Here is a 17,524-nt window from a genome sequence, read left to right as displayed (position 1 = left end):
CTCTTGTCTGATACACTAAGTCTTTCAATTAGGGAAAGTGACATTGCAATGTTAAAGAGTATTTCTCATTGCACATTTGTTTCATTCCCATTTATATTCCACTACTACACCACCATCTCACTTCATTTAGGCTGGTCAGACAAGTTTTTTGTTTAGTGAGGACAGCCGATTCTAGTCCAGTCTCATTTATGTTGAGCTTGTGTGAAATGGAAAACAATATGTCGATTATAAAGCTATATGATGAATTTGTATTAAGACTGCTATGTTTCATATTTAGACCCTCTGTAAATTAGTATATGTGTGTTTAAGAAGAAAAAGACATTAATTATAAACATAAAATTGTTACATGTCTTTTGAGGGTTTTCAAGCACACATTTTTTTCTTGCAAATGTCCAAAAAACAAGCACCAGCCATATATACTTACTATAGCATTAAATAAGGAGAAAAGTACATCACAATACGAGCACAGGTCAAGTCTCATGGCTGTTCATTATGTTAATACCGGTTTCCTGTGCAACATACAAGTAGGAATTTTCTATTATAATATGTTAGTGTATTGTATATAGGTATATTAGTTTTTTATTTCTATAACATTTGTTTGAGGTTGAATGTGATTTTTTTTCTTGTGTGTATCAAGTATTTTAAGTTAATGTAATACCACATGATTATCTAGACCACTGATACCGTACACAATAACAGTGTCGTGATTTTTGAGAATGTCAACATCTGGAATGCAATAGAAAACCATACCCAAATTCTCAAGACATTGTTCAAATACAGATAAAGACATCGATGGACAAGTGCTCATTTATGATACTCAAAAACAAACTTGAAGTGGCCATAACACATTGGGTTGTGAAAATTATATTTTAAAATGCTCAGTAATCATGTCTCCTATGCAAGTGGGGTTTGGTTGTTATGGATTAAGTAAATATTAGCATACTTTCTGTGCTGAGCATAAGGAGATCACATCCAGATAGCTTGGGGAGCCTCAATTTAATTTATTCATTACAAGATGACATTGTCATTGTATTTAATAATGGAACCTTTGTGCATTAGCTTTCCCTTTTTCCCCATGTACTGATGTAGATGCATGCCTGCCTGCCACTATATCACATTCAAATTCCCCATTAAAATAAAATGCAATGGACAGGAACCATGGACACCAGTGCTGGGCTTCCTATTACATTCATGTAAGTTTCATTCACTTTGCAAGCATACTGAAGACTTATTTAAATTTTACTTTTATAACCATAATTTGTTTTTAGAATAATAAAATAGTTTGTAAAATTAATGTTAGGCAAGTCTGGTACGCTGACCTGGGAAAACATCTGATGTCTAATTAGATTAATTAAATTATTTCTTTAACTTGGTTCAAACACACACACACACACATTATATATATATATATAAATATATATATAAATTTAGCTCAGTAGGGTGGAGAATATGGTTTCATTAATTTACCTGAATTGTTGGATTTTGTCGGCAGGCCTTTTTAATCTTACATTAGAAATTATAAGTAAATTTTAAATTGGTTTTTCACCAATTGTACAAGCCAAATTATTAAGTAATATAATCAATTATCATTACATTAAAAACGACAAAAATTTACATTCTATGTCCTACCAGAGCACATCTTTAAAATAATTTCAAACAAAATAATATTACAATATCTATTTTTTTATATAATCAAAAAATGACACATTACTATGGACAAGCAAAACTTGACGAAAACAAGAAGATACGAACAAGATCATATCAATCCACCGATTAACACTTTCTAAGGGTGTGGTCAAGGGGCATTATGCAAAAAGTGATCAAGAGGAAGTGTACGAGGGAATGCTGTGATGAATTGGAACACAGTCACTGCAATTCACTGCAACTAGCTGACCAATGCAGCTGTAACATTATGGTATCTGTTAAAGTGCAATACTCTTTTAAATTATAAATATACCCTCAGTCATCCTAATTTACAGAGGTATTTTGGGTCGCATGATACATTTTATATGTATTTCAGAACATTTATGGAAATATTTCGGTTAAATGTTTCAGAAATATTGATGGGAAATTAGTGGAAACATTTCAGAAACATTACCATTTGATGTTGCAGGGAGGTTTCATTGAAATATTTCACAGGGCGGACATTTTGACGTTTCTGAAATATATCCGAGATGTTTCAGGTAGGTTGCGAAATGTTTCAAACATGTTAAAATGTTTCAAAAGTTATATTTCTGAAACATATCTGTAACATTTTGTGCTGTATGGGATGGTAAGCCCATTACTACTAGGAGAAACAGCTATATGGTGGAATACCCATGAAGGGCTGTATGACAACTGGGAAGATTTTACCAGGAGTTTCCTGAACTACTTTTGTAACTAATCAAGGATGGCATAGCTGAGTATGTTGAAAGTTTCTTGCTACATGAAAGGAAAAAACTCTTGAAATGCTTCAGCCAGGAAGAGATGCAAACGAGTTTCTCCCTACCTTACTGGAGCTGGTGCGACTCAACTTACAATCATTTTTGAGGTATCCACCTCCCAAGGATATATCAGAACTCCTTATGTGAGCCACTGCAGTTAAGTGAGATCATATCGAAGCTCAGAGCACCATAGCAAGTAAACCAGGCCCACAATTGAACCAATTAAATAAAAATACGACCCCAAACAGAAGCTTGTCATATTGTTGGCACTGCCTTGAACAACACTTCCAACAAGACTGTAGAGTGTTCCGCCGAAAATATGCTGAAAGGCGAAGACTTGACCTGGAAGGCTCCTGGGGGAAATATGTTGCCACTGGCACAACCTTTGAGTCCAATATAAACGACTCCCATACCCAAGCTCCAGCCAAAAGTAACCCTACCCACAGTATTATGTGCATACAGCACAACCTAAAACAAGAACTGTGATGAGTTGAGGTGCAACTGAACCCACAGCCCATTCATGCCCTTTTATACTCAGCAACCACCACCAGTTACATGCATGAAAGTTTCATTCTCGCAACAGGGAGACATGAATTCCCAACCCCAAACTGCACAAATGGCCAATCAGGGAACCACCCTCACCTTACAAAGAAACCCACAGTGCAATGCTGTATAGCAGACATAGAAATGAAGATTACCTGCCTAGTCGCAGAGGATGTCAAAAAAAGGTCTCATAATGAGCCAAAATTGGCTCATGCAGCAGCAGGCGATACTAGATTTTGAATCTGCCGCAACCCCACTGAACCTAATTAGCTCAGGCAGCGGTATTCAGTGGCACAATGAAGGAGTAATCCCAAAGGTGATATCACCTATGCAGCATGGAGACAGCTGCCAAATATCACATCTCTCAACCGAAGATTCAACTGAACAAAGAGCCCTACCACCACCAAGGAACATAAGCCTGCCAGGAAATGGTTCGCTATCACCCATGTAGGCAGAAAATGGATCTTACCAAGAACTCCAAACCCCATGACCTCAAGCGACCTGCGAGTAAATAGTGCAGTGCAATGGCCTGTGTAGAAGGTCCTGATGGCAACATGGTCAAAAGTGTTGCTCCATGATTTTTTAACTTGAAGGTAGTGTGTTCAAAGACACCGAAAATTTTTAAGTTATTCAAAAGTTTTAGCAATCTAACATAAAACTATATTTACAACAGTAGTATCAAACAACGAAAAGAAATATAAAATGTGGTTGTAGACGACGGTAGTGTGCCTCGCAGGCGACACTAGCTAGCATACTTCAGTTTACAGGCAACAAAATATCGGTCAGGAATGCAGATTTACAAACTGAATGTTACCGAAGATGACCGATGATATCTCGATAAGCATCGAGTGGTAGACCGGCTCGAACATGGCTTTATCGTCACGAATGGCAAGTCACCCCTGAGCAAGGGAAGCCTAAGATGCACATAAAGTTCTACCATTCCCGATTACACCCGAACAATTCACCTTCGGCCAACCTCGGGTTTATTTATATATATTTATATTTCTCTGTTTATTTTAATGTAGCTATACTAACCTAACTAACCGTCCATAGTGTTTTAAAGTGTTTTAATGTAGCCAACCTGACCGACCACTTTTAATATTTGAATTCATTTTCCTGCGCAATTTAATCCTAACCTAACTAAAACTAAGTGTATTTTGGAGGGGTCCGGGTTAGGGAGGGACCTAGGTGCGTCTCAGGCCCAAGCCTATACGCCTAGTCATGCTGGGATTAGCCATGCAGGGAGGTCACATGCATCATGTGCTAGGAGGGGATTGGCCAGCCATGGCAGCGATTTGCACCATGACTAACTCCCCTCTCTCTTAAATCTAGACTATAACTAGAGATAGGTTGGGCCCAGGTAAAACCTGCATAGACACAGGGAAAACCCTGGGCACATTCATGTGGGATGCAAATTGGCATGCATTACGTGTAGGAATATACAGGAGACAGAGGATAGTCTGGATGAAGTGTTGGACAGAGTAGAAAAGAGTCTACCATGCGGGGGTTGGGCACTTGGACTCGTGGTCCGCCTTGCCATTTGTCCAGCACTGGATTTAGTGACCAGGGACGCAAGCGCCCCTGGTGGTGAGTGGTTGCACTGACCACTCACTCCGCCGCCAGTCAGCACCTAAAAAACTAAGAAACTAAGACAGAAACAGATAAATGACTTACAAACTAGGCATTTCGTTACGAAATATGCAAACACCCAACTCAGGGATGGACGTGCAGTGCTTAAGATAAAACTAAAATAATAACTATAAATATATTTTTTTTAGTTTTTTTTAGTTTTTTTTTTTAGTTTTTTATTATTATTTTAGAAATATATATTTTTGATGACTATTACTTAGTATCTAGGACTTATTACTAATTTACAAATCTCTAATATCTACTACTATACTACTAGTAGTGTAGGTGTATAAAGTTACAGGTGAATTAAGTCAAGACCTATTCACATTTTGGTATTTGTTGCAAGCTTGCAATTCAAAATCCCATGTCTTTCAGAAACACAACCGGCACTGGAGGTGAAGCCTGCCAGGCGGGCCATGCCCCATCGGACATAGGGAGTCAGCCCTAACAGCACAGGCAGTGGAACTCCCGGGAGCCAAACCTACACCTGCATGCTTCGGACCATTTTGAATTAGCAAATTATTTCATTAATGTCTATAATTTAAGTTTCAACTCGCGGGAGACTGATTGGCCGATCGCTCAGCCAGCCACAGCACACTACGGAGGTCTGTGAGCCAAGATTGAATTTGGCATTTTATATTTTCCATGCAACTCTGGATCTTGTTCGCCCAGTGATGAAATATATGGGTTTCTGCTTATGGCACATTTATCATAGAATTTTTGCGCAGTTCGGAAATAATAATGTTTTAAAAGTTCGAGTTTAAGCTTTCTGTGCATAGTCCTTACGGGGCAGTACACAGGCGCATCTGTTGCAATACGAATACTCTTATTCTGAATTCTCTGTAGCTTGATTAAGTGAGTTTCCGCTGCTGTTGCCCACACCGGCGCTGCATACGTGATTATTGGTTTTATTAGTGCGTTATAAATTATTGTTCCGTTTTTAACAGAGCTACCTAAACGTCTGCTCATGACGGGGTAGAGGGCCATGAGCCTAGTGAAAGCTGTTTTTCTTTTCGCCTCTATGTGATCGCGCCATAGTAGTTTCCTATCCATGTGCACGCCTAAATATTTAACCACATTTTTGTGAGGAATTTGCTCATTGAAAAGTGTTAGTCGTGGTCTATCTTCGAGTGGCGGGAGATGTTTACGCGTAAAAACTATAGCTTCTGATTTAGTAGGGTTTACCTTAATTCGCCATTTTGATTTCCTGCGCAAAAATAAAACAAATCCCGAAGTTGGCCGAAGGTGAATTGTTCGGGTGTAATCGGGAATGGCAGAACTTAATGTCCATCTTAGGTCTCCCCCCCCTGAGCGAGCTACCAAATCGTAGTTCCATAAAAGAACACATTAGGACTGTATCGGCTACTACACAGCACGTACCTGAATCTGCGGCATAAGAATAGTTTATAATTTATTTTCCACGTATAGTGAATTATTTCCCTTAAATCCGTATTTATGTAAAGGTTTGATCAATATGTTTGCATTATACAGATCTATTTACAAATACATAAACCGTTACATACGTACGTATGTAAACATAAACACACACACACGTGCACATGCACACATATATATACATACACACACACACACACATACATACATATATATATATATATATATATATATAATGTTTACATCGCCAAAAAGGCTGTGCTGAAGTAATTCTTCAACTGAGGAAATGTTTTTTTATATCGTGTTCTGGACTTGAATATGTAGGACTGAAGTATAGAACACAATACCACGGGAAAAATTAATTCGATATCGTGTCCCATATCGGAATTGGTAGGACTGTGGTATAGAATACAATACCCAAAAGTTAGTTGGATAGAGAAATGTGGTTTGTACAATACAAGTGTGTGAATGTTGCCCGCCCAAAATCGCCATATTACCGCGCTTGTCCCGTGAGAATGTAGAGGTTGTAATGACATCAGCGCCACAATCAGTGGCGTAGCCAGGATTTCAATTCGTGGAAGGGGGGGGGGGGGGGGGGGGTCATCCCGAAAATTCATCCGTTCATCCATCCCCACTTTTAGAGCGGGGAGTCGGGGGGTCCTCCCCCAGAAAAATTTGGATATTAAGGTGCTACTTGGTGCTATTTAAGGCCATTTTCGGTAGTTTTGCAGAGGTTTTGAAAATGTTATTTTATAAGCAAAATAATATCGACATTAAAGAATCTACATGATTTTGTCAGATATATTGTTACCACCACGGGTTCGTAAAGAATAGCCCAATTAAAGCTTTTACTACACTACACAGTTTTATTTATTGCCACTACTTATGTCACAAAAATCTTCTAAAATGGCAAATAATTAATTACACTTAAAGAAAGGCCTATTCCCCAGTCACTCGTTCCACACACCTCGCTGGGCCACACATCTGGCGCAACTCTCGCCGCAGCACCCCTCGTGGGTCTCCAAGGACTTCGCCAATCTGCTGCAACTGCGGTACTATCGCCCGGAAACTCCGCCGCGGGAGAACTCCCGACTGAACACTCCAAACTGACTCCCTCTCCGACTGCCATCCTCGGGCATATATATAGGCCCCAGCGCAATTCCAGAACTCACGAGAGCGGCCGGGGCCTGTCGCGTCATCGCGAGCCGTCCCGACGGCAGAAATTTCTCGAAAACACGTGTTGGCGGCTCGCGCAACTCCCAGCTGTCCGGTGTCAGTTACATGTCAAAGGATGGGTGCCTTGCGGGGGGGGGGGGGGAGGGGGGGGGAGCGGAGGGCTGGAGGGAGATAAAGCGGTGACCCAGGTGCGCACGGCACACCTCATGTTACGGCATGCACCTGCGCGTGACGCGGCCTTGCTAACGTTCGTAACAATATTATCATAATTTGAACCATTTCCATATATATTACAGTCTTACTACACTACATTGTATGGGAATCACACCATCACTTTCAATTTTTCGTTCGTAGTCTGCACATTTACTGAAGTACAAATTGAAGTCGCCTAGGTTTTTTTGTTAGTTCATTCAAAATTTCATCCGTAGATATTTGTACACTGCGGTGAATTGAAAGCATTGCCAACCCATTCAATCTGTCCTGAAATGAGGAATCAGAAATGTGATTAACTTTGTAAAAGATACATATTAAAGTCAAACCATAAACAAAGTATTTTTCGCATAGTTATTCTATACTTGAGTTGAGAGTTCATATACTTGGGTGTCTCTTAACATCCAATTTTTTAAGCTGACGAAGATGACATGAACTGATGAGGTGTATATGAAGCAATGATGGAATGCTGGGGTTGGAGGAAATGGAAGATTCCCTAGAAAACCCACTGTACCAGAACGAGTTGAAAAATACACACAAAAATTTTTTTAGCTGAATTGTTTGAGCTTCACAGCAATGGTTACTACACCATGTTATAAAAAAAAGTGTTAAAATACAACTCTTACCTGAGAAACTGTGTTTCGGAGATACATCTTGATCCTTTTAAGGGTAGAGAAGGACCTCTCCACAGAAGCTGTTGATATCGGCAGTGTGGCTAATAACTGAAGTAGCCGGAACACATTCGGAAACGCCTCACGATTGCACTGCACTAATGCAGCCATGGCATTCTGAGGCTTCTTCTCGATATGTTGCCCCTTTATATACCAGAGTCTGATTTCTGCCATGATGGTCGAATTTGGGGCATTCAGATCCCACTGATGGAAACTAAGAAGTTTCTCAATATCTTCCTCAGAGTGGGGATGCAGAATACTCTTGGGGATGTGGTCTGTGGTTTTGACGGCCCGTGGTTCTCGGTAGATTCAACAACACTCCACTTTTATCTGCGATGGTTTTCGCTTCTTCGAAAATGATATGAAAATGGTTTTCTGCTTCATCCCTCAAAACTTGGATTTCTTGAAGAGTCAGCTGAGCCATATCTACTGCTTCTCTCAGGTCAATATCCTTTGTCTGTAAATACTTACTGAATGGCAAACCAATGCTGAATACTTTTTTCAATATCATCAGAGATATCAAAAAATTGGACTTTTGAATGGCACTTTTAAGAATTGCTGCTTGCTGTGATGTATCGGATGAGCCTTGCAAGTGAGTAATTTGATCAAGTGATTCTATTACTGGTTCCAGGAGCTCACAGAAATCACTCACAGCATGATAACATTCAATCCAACGTGTTGCACAATTTCTCTTAAGTGTTCGAGCATGATGGTCAGAATCCATTTCTTGTATGGCATTAGTGAGAACAGCTTTCCTCTTTTGGTGAATAAAAAAGTCATGTGTCTTTCCAATAATCCTGATAAAATTTCTAATATCCTGGACTTCGCAACATTTTGAAATTACAATATTGAAGGAGTGAGCTGCACAATGAATATATATAGCTGTAGGGTGATTGGTCTTCACATGTGCTTGAACTCCATTAAACCATCCTGACATTGCAGCTGCTCCATCATATCCTTGCCCTCGAAGATATTGTAAATCAATTCGAAATGATGTGAGACTTGATAAAATCAGTTCTGAAAGTCCTTTACCTGTGAAATCTGATGTACTGACAAATTGCAGGAAGTCCTCTTTTAACATCATTTCTTTTAGGTCTACATATCTAACACAGAGGGACACTTGCTCCACACCAGAAATATCAGCTGTCTCATCAGCCAATACAGCAAAGCATTTTGCTTCATTGTCCAAGTCAACTATCTTTGCAAAAAGCACAGAATTACACGAATCAATTATCTCGTTCTGAATTGTTTGACTGATGTATTTGTTATTTTCTCCGGGGTTGCTAGGAAAACTTCTTAAGCTGTCGTCTCCTCTGGCTCTAAATCGAAGAAGTGCACGAAAATTGCCCTCATTACCTTCAGGCTCTTCTCCAAAAACGATTTTCCCCGAATCTCCGTGACCACAGAGAGATATTTATTGTCTTCCGCAGAATGTGACTGCTTCAATTACCGGGACTATAACTTTCCTGTTTGCCTCAATCTGCTTGGCACGCTGTTTGTCAATTTGGTTTTGTACCGAAAATTCTGTAGGACTGGTTGAAACAGCCAGAAAGTGCTCCGCATCAGCAACACAGCCAATGTGATACTGGAGAGGTTCATGTTTTGAGAAGGATTCAGTAGCTTTCCTCCAACAATCAAATTTTTTTTTTGCCAAAATCCCAAGTTCTTGTGAGTTGATTCCAGCTCCTGATTTTGAAAAAAGGACACAAAACTTACAAAATGCCCCATTTTCTTTACCTGAATAACATCGCCATGGCAACCGAGTTAACCAATTATGCTGGAATTTCAGAAAATGCTTTTTCTCTGTACAGGTTCCTTTTCTACGTTCCGTTGCAGGAAATTTGTAGGTTTGTGGAGGCACCCAAATATTTTTCAAAACTTCCTCTCTCTCATAATCATTCAACGGTCTGTTCAGGTAATGTGAAATATCTTTTGCATCTACGCTCTGAGTTGCAGTAACATTCGTATTTCTATCATGCATAACATCTGTATCTGAAGCTACTGCATTTGTATGGTGTTCTGTATCATGAGATGTTGATGCGCATTGTTTTTTGGCAAAGAAATTTGAAATAGAAACCTGGCATTTACGCTATTCTTTATCCATAACGAAATGTCCAAAATTTGTTTCTGAAAAAAATTAAGAAAAACTGAATTTGTAGAAGTTTTGAACCTATTCAGTTTATATATTTAAATAAAACAATTGAAATAAACAATATAATCCTACTGTAGTGTGTTATAAATCTTATGTTGAACCAGAAAAAATAATTTAAAGCATAATAGTTAGAAGAATCGCATTACTGCAATACTAGGTCTCATTTTACTTTTTTAAATCAAGAACATTCCTTGTACTCGATTCATAAGCGAAAAAAATTTCTAACTAACCTAGGTAGATTCTGTCAAAGGATGAAATTTACAGAAAGGAAAAACTATATTAATAGTCAGTCGTGTATTTTCAGTTTGCACAGCATATTGCAGTCCAGCAAGTAGCCAGTTTCTCCGCGATAAATCACCACCTCTACAAATAACATTTATTCGAGTGGCATATTGCATGCATGCAATACTTTCATCATTGAATGGTGGCACGAACATCGAACAATTAAAATTATTTTGAATTACTGTAAAAATTACATTCAGAATGGGAATATTGTGAAAGTTCGTAATCAGGGCCTTGGTGTAAGCTGTTTTTAACTAACATGGTCAAGTACGAGCGAATGTGAAGTCCACGGATAAGGCGGACCGACTGAACAAGCAGAGAAGACTGGTTTACAAAGAAATATCTTAATTATATTTATGTTACAGCAAAGGAACTATACCCGAGTCATTCACAAATCATTGTGGCTGAAAAAATTCCGGACAATGGAAGGCACCATACAGATTACAACTGCAGCAGACAAACGCACCCAACACACACTGGCACTGTACTGTTACCATCAAGTCCTTGGCAACAACTGTGTGCTGTGTGAATGAAGGAAAGGAGCAGGTATGCTCTGTCAAACGCACGTCAGGTAGTGGGTGTGTATACTTATCCCGTGACGTCACGGCCGCATCGTCTACCATTAGCAGGCTCCAGGCGTGTAAGTTTTAGGGCAACCTTTTGTGTCACGTTGGGGGGGGGGGGGGAGACATGTCACCCGTGTCCCCCCCGTGCCTACGCCACTGGCCGCAATGTTGGTGACGTCATCAATATTCTTATGGTATCGGGATCTAGACTACTCCCGAAAGTTAAAGAATTACCTAAAGTGTATTCTTATATTAAAGAAAACAATTTATCAAGCACTTTTCCCAATCTTGAAAATACAATTAGAATGCTTTTGACCTTACCAATAACAAACTGTACAGCAAAAAGAGATTTTTCAGTTTTAAGCAGTCAAAAATGCTAAGCGGGCAACCCTTCTAAATGATAAATTCTTTAGTTGTAATGTGCACTGAAATATATGTAACTTTAAAAACTAACTTTTAGACATTGTAAATGATTTTGCTAAGAAAAAATCAAATGAAAAATCGTTTTTGTAAATCACAGAATTGCTGCTACATGTATAGATTTCCAAATTACGTTTTAGGCACTGAACTGGTCCTAAAATATTGTCACGTGGTTAAAAATTGTTACCATTAATTTATTATTTTATTTGTCGGAAACAAAATTTAAATTTTTTCTCTAGTTCGGGACTTGGTTTCCCTCAAGCTCAGATTTTGTAACACCTTTAATGTAATTTGGGTCTCCGCGGGGCTGGAAGAGTGCAAGCCTTGCACGTGTTTGTCTGGGGACGCAGGCGTGACCGCGTTTCAGCCAGGCCAGCTTACGCGTTGTTGTGCTGCGAGTCTGGAGAAATTCGGAGTAAGCTTGTTTACCGTTCTTTTGAGGCCAGCTGAGAGCGTAGATTGTGCGCAGTTGCAGTGCGCAGGCGAGTGTTGCAATCTAGCGGCCGGTTTTCTGACTACGTGGACATCACAGCGCGTGGCCGCGTGGCCGGCTTGTTTTAATAACTTTACGTGTTTGGAAAACACAGGAAAACTTCCCGTCAGGATGTTTTTCCCGTAGGAGTTTTGGGGCCAAGTAATTTGGTTAAAAGGGACATGAAATGTTTCTTCGTGGCTGTAATCCTGTGAAAGGCTGTTATGCTGCCCGGCCGTGCGTCGTAGGAGTGAGGGTTAGGTGAGTGAAATGGCGTCTGGATGATGCCTGGGTCATGGTCTTCCGCAACTTATGTTTCTTCGTAGTTAACGTTAAAATTCACTTTTGGCGTGGTAGTTGCTCTTAAATAATTTTTGAACAATGTTTTACTAAATTTTAATGAGGTCAGAACTAAAGTTTGCTTTTATTTTCCATTTTAAACTCTGTAATTCGTTTGTATCACGATCCTTTTCTTACATGTTTATGATGACGTTATCGAACTAAACTGAGTAATTATGAAAGTCTTTTTCTTGTTGGTGAATGTTTTTGATAATTGTAATACTGAAGTTGCAGAATAACTAATGACGTTTGGCATCACTAGGTGGCATGGAAACTTATGATAAGAATAAATTAAAAATGTTTGTGGGTAGAATAATGTAATCATAATAACTCCTGGTTTACTTTACAGTGACCAAGCGGCTTATTCCTTTTATTATTGTTTTTTTTTTGTTTAGGAGTATTTTCCTATCCTGTTGAAAGGAAAGCTTGACTGTGTTTATTAATTTATTAATTATTTGTTTGTATTTATTTATTGTAGAGGACATGGAAAGTTTCACCTCATTTGTTATCACTATTTATTTTCTTAATAAATTTTATGTGTTCTATTGTTTTAGGGTTATCTTATTTTTCTCAGTATCCTGATTCTTCAGTTCTTGTACAAGGATAAACCTTCTAAAATGATTCTAGTGCCAAGAAGCTCTATGGCTATTTAAAGTTTTTATTTTATTATATATCTGAGCTACACTTTTAAGAAGTGACCCCCCCCCCCCCCTTCCTTCAGAAAGTGAGACGTGACAACATTTTCATTGATAACTTAGAGACTTTTACTAATAAATCTAAACATTCCAAGTTAGATTCAAATCAACATTCCTATGTTACTTGAAGTATTTGCGGTTAAAATATTATTTACTTTTTCTCCACATATTTTTAAAACAATTATAATACTTTATTTTATATTTTACTGCTATACCATACATTACCTTTTTCATAGTTCTATATTTTTTTTACATGCAAATCTGGTTCTTTTTTCAATGGTGTTTAGAATTAATAATAATAAAAAACTTTAATGTCTTTGTTTTTGAAAACCTTTACATAAAACAAAATAGTTTCTTGGCGATTATTTTTTTCATTTTGTTGTTTATATTTTTCGTAAAAAATATAATTTGTTACCCTATAACAGCCCATGTCTTTGAAAAACCATAGTATTTAGTTGTAAAATATGATTATTTAAAACTTATAATAAATAAGCTTAAATTTGTAAAATTGTATGATATTTCGAGGTAACTGGAAAGGAAGGGGGTGGCTAAACGTCATCTGCCCAGAGCGCTGGCTACTTGGAATCGGGGCCTGTACGCGTATTCTATTATTTACTCGTTTAGGTAAGTATAAATAGGTTGTATCCAAGCAACACTATTTATTGGGTCAAAACCTACATATTATTTTTCAAGTGCACAGTTAATGGAATTTTCAGATTATTTTAGCCATTGATATTTTTCTTATTAAGTCAAAGGAAATCCGCTGTAGTTTCAAACTAAACAATAAATAACTCTACAAACTCCGTTGTCTTTTTTTTCTTTTCCTTATCCTTGTAACCAATACAATCAAAATTATATTTTATACTTCAGCCATTGGAATGTGAACTATTGTTTCTTTCAAAAAATTATTAATTTTTACTAAGTGAAATTCATTCGGTCTCAAATGTAATTTTCGATTTTTTTTTTAATTGCCTTGGCATTGTTATTATTTAAAGTCGATTAGAGTTAATTTATAACAATATGTATATATCTTGCAATAAATGCCTTGTTTAGAAATATTTTTCAACAGTTTTTTTAAACTGCTTTGTTATAGAAGTAATAATTCATGCAAGTTTTAATTAATATGATTAATTGCATTAAATTTTACAGTTTGCCAATTATGTTTTGTAAATATTTGGCGATAGAGTCTGCTACCAAACAAAATGCAAGATACCAATCGTAATAAATTCAAAAAATAGCATAAAATAATAATAAGAAAATTAAATGCCCAACACTGTGCGTAAGACCGAGCTTTAAAAAGTGTCAGCAGGGCATTAAACGCATAAGTTTGGCGCTGTCAATGCACCACTGTGTCGCGCTGCAAATACGGTTACTGTGAACGCAGTCTTAGGGAAAGAAATGACATGGGGAAAAAAGATTTCCTCTTTATCATATAAATTTTGTAAACATAATAGAGGTAAGGGATACAGATTTTAAAACTTTACTTTTAAAATTGTTATCCTTGACTTATTACAAATTGCAGATAGGCTACATATGTGTAAAAACACATAAAATTTACAACAAAATAAAACAATAATAATAAATAAGAAAACAACAATTAATTAATTTTATCTACCAGCAAAATAAAAAGTTAGGAAATGAAAGTGCATTAGTATCTAATTTTCTCCCAAAAAATAACTAGGCACTGTTATGTCAGTATTTTTTATACATTGTTAAATAAAAATTGATAACTAAATGTTTGTTCCAAAAAATTAAATCACAATTTTAAAATAATAAAAGTGACTTGCGTAGCTGTAATTTACACTCGATGTGCAAATATAAGTTCACAAATATTTATTGAAGCATTCAGAATTATATACACATAAATGGTAGGACAAATATTTAATGGAGGTTTAATATAAATATTATAAATAATTCACAATTTTCAGTACTTCCGGTGAGAAATAAAAGTAAAACATTTTGTTGTGTTGTAAAACATATTTTTAATAAAAAAATGCACTTTGAATTATTATATAATTAAAGATCTGTGATATCTATTTTAAAACTATTTCACATGTCATAGTTCCGAAATGACATTATTACATCATGAAAATACAAAGGTTTAAGTTAACACTTGTGGTTGCAGTGAGTCAAGAAATGCTTCCAACCTTTCCAGCAAATCAGTCGCGACTCCAGAAAAATCTTCCCATGCTTGAAATCTCACCATAGTTTTCACCGATTCATTTGCCTCGCAACCTTCTTTTATGCCAAACAGTCGTTCCTCATCTAAGAACAAAAGAAACACATCATCAAAAACATTCGGTAACAAAACACAATGACAAGAGATAAAATGTAAAGAAACTAAAAACAGCATGATGATGCTACACCATGTGACATGCTGGCCTCTTTGGATTAAAGGTTCTGTGTACTTGAAATAGGATTCCGGATATGATTTTCGCCATGTTGGTTTAACTTACGCCATCCCAACCTCCCACTTAGCCTCTTGGTATAACGTGGAGACTTTATAATCTTTGTAAATAACATGTAATTTTGCTCGTGCAACATGGATTATTAATTATGCTCACACTGACATAAACAACTATTTAGGGTTTAGAACCACAGCACGGCCATCCAGAGGCTAAGTGGGAAATAGCTACGCCATTTCACTGCAGTCTGGGAGACACTAACTGACAGATGGGTCGAAGAGAACTCCGAACATCCGAACACTCAAGCGCGAACATGTTCCAGATATCCCTTGTCCCGATCCCCATGGTCCGGTCGGGGAGATTCCAACCCTTGCTAGCTACGGAGAAGTGACGCCTCTCACAATGTTGGCCTCCACAGGGGAGGGGATATCTCAGGTCTACTGCCACTACTGAGTGCCCGAGCAAAGCCCCATTTGACAAACACCCTTGGCGCCACAATGAGGTTGAGGTGAACCTGTTGAACTGTGTCTCGGATATTAGACAACTCAAATGACAGACACCTTATCTTGAAAAAATCATACCCACTCCCTCTTAGAACAATATGAACCTGAAATATGAATAAATTTTTTAAAAATCTTAGTTTTGGTTCCCGTGTAGTTCAAATCACACATGCCATTTTAAGCTTATTAGAGCATGACCCTGAGTCGGTTTGATTAACCTTTACAGTGGATACTTTCTAAACATATACAGCACAGACAAAATAATTTCAACTTATTTCTTAATTGATTAACCTCTCTGAATTTGACTCATGTCTTAATAAGATAACAGCTTGAGAAAATTAAAACTGAAAACACCCATGTCAATGACAGGACTTGAACCACTGTACCTGACAGAAAAGAAAAATGAATTTACTCCTACGTTAGAGTTGGTGGTAGTTCTACCTTGCAAATTTCCCGAACAAAATAACTGCATGAAATTACCTTACTGTCTGTGTGAGAGAAGTTTAGTATATGTATGTGATTACAATATGTCTGTAAATTGTTTATAATTTTTTTTTTTACCTTGAGTCTTGAATTAAATATTACACATAAGCTTTGGTTATGATCATTTTAATTAATACTGTTCTCATTTATTGAAATATATATATAGTCTTATCCCTGGTTTCGGGACAAGGCAGTGGTGAGTCTCAAGTGGGGGTAAAACACCCTCTGGGCGCTGCGCTCACACGTCGTCGCCGAACAGCTCCTTGTCTCTCTTGGGGTGCCTCTTGCCTGACCTCTAGCTGGGCATGGTGAAGAGGAGGGGAGGGGTCTGGTAAAGTGTGTGGAAGGGGGGAGGGTAAAGGATTCTAGAACGAGCTCCCGAAGGCCGCTCCAGAGGAAGGGGGAAGGGGAAAGGATTCTAGAACAATCTCCCGAAGGCCGCTCCAGAGGAAGGGGGAAGGGGAAAGGATTCTAGAGCGAGCTCCCGAAGGCCGCTCCAGAGGAAGGGGGAAGGGGAAAGAATTCTAGAGCGATCTCCCGAAGGCCGCTCCAGAGGAAGGGGGAAGGGGAAAGGATTCTAGAACGAGCTCCCGAAGGCCGCTCCAGAGGAAGGGGGGAGGGGAAAGGATTCTAGAGCGAGCTCTCGAAGGCCGCTCCAGAGGAAGGGGGGAGGGTAAAGGATTCTAGAGCGAGCTCCCGAAGGCCGCTCCAGAGGAAGGGGGGAGGGGAAAGGATTCTAGAGCGAGCTCCCGAAGGCCGCTCCAGAGGAAGGGGGGAGGGGAAAGGATTCTAGAGCGAGCTCTCGAAGGCCGCTCCAGAGGAAGGGGGGAGGGTAAAGGATTCTAGAGCGAGCTCCCGAAGGCCGCTCCAGAGGAAGGGGGGAGGGGAAAGGATTCTAGAGCGAGCTCCCGAAGGCCGCTCCAGAGGAAGGGGGGAGGGGAAAGGATTCTAGAGCGAGCTCCCGAAGGCCGCTCCAGAGGAAGGGGGGAGGGGAAAGGATTCTAGAGCGAGCTCCCGAAGGCCGCTCCAGAGGAAGGGGGGAGGGGAAAGGATTCTAGAGCGAGCTCCCGAAGGCCGCTCCAGAGGAAGGGGGGAGGGGAAAGGATTCTAGAGCGAGCTCCCGAAGGCCGCTCCAGAGGAAGGGGGGAGGGTAAAGGATTCTA

General features: G+C 38.8%; 1 protein-coding gene across 8 annotated transcripts in view; it reads right to left on the bottom strand.

The window, feature by feature from the left end:
- Window positions 1-14,930: 14,930 nt before the first annotated feature.
- The window catches only part of LOC134529707 (armadillo repeat-containing protein 2), a 103,122-nt gene continuing 100,528 nt past the window's right edge, over window positions 14,931-17,524 (bottom strand). For all 8 annotated transcript variants that reach the window (XM_063364076.1, XM_063364077.1, XM_063364078.1 and 5 more), the window contains one exon: window positions 14,931-15,238. In XM_063364076.1, coding sequence (XP_063220146.1) covers window positions 15,075-15,238 — 164 coding nt within the window. In that variant the 3' untranslated portion in view covers window positions 14,931-15,074. The remainder of the gene's footprint in view (window positions 15,239-17,524) is intronic.

The sequence above is a fragment of the Bacillus rossius genome, chromosome 2, assembly GCF_032445375.1.
Source record: "Bacillus rossius redtenbacheri isolate Brsri chromosome 2, Brsri_v3, whole genome shotgun sequence".
Taxonomy (NCBI): domain Eukaryota; kingdom Metazoa; phylum Arthropoda; class Insecta; order Phasmatodea; family Bacillidae; genus Bacillus; species Bacillus rossius.
The sequence above is the reverse complement of the archived record's forward strand: the minus strand, read 5'-3'. Positions and strand labels throughout refer to the sequence as shown.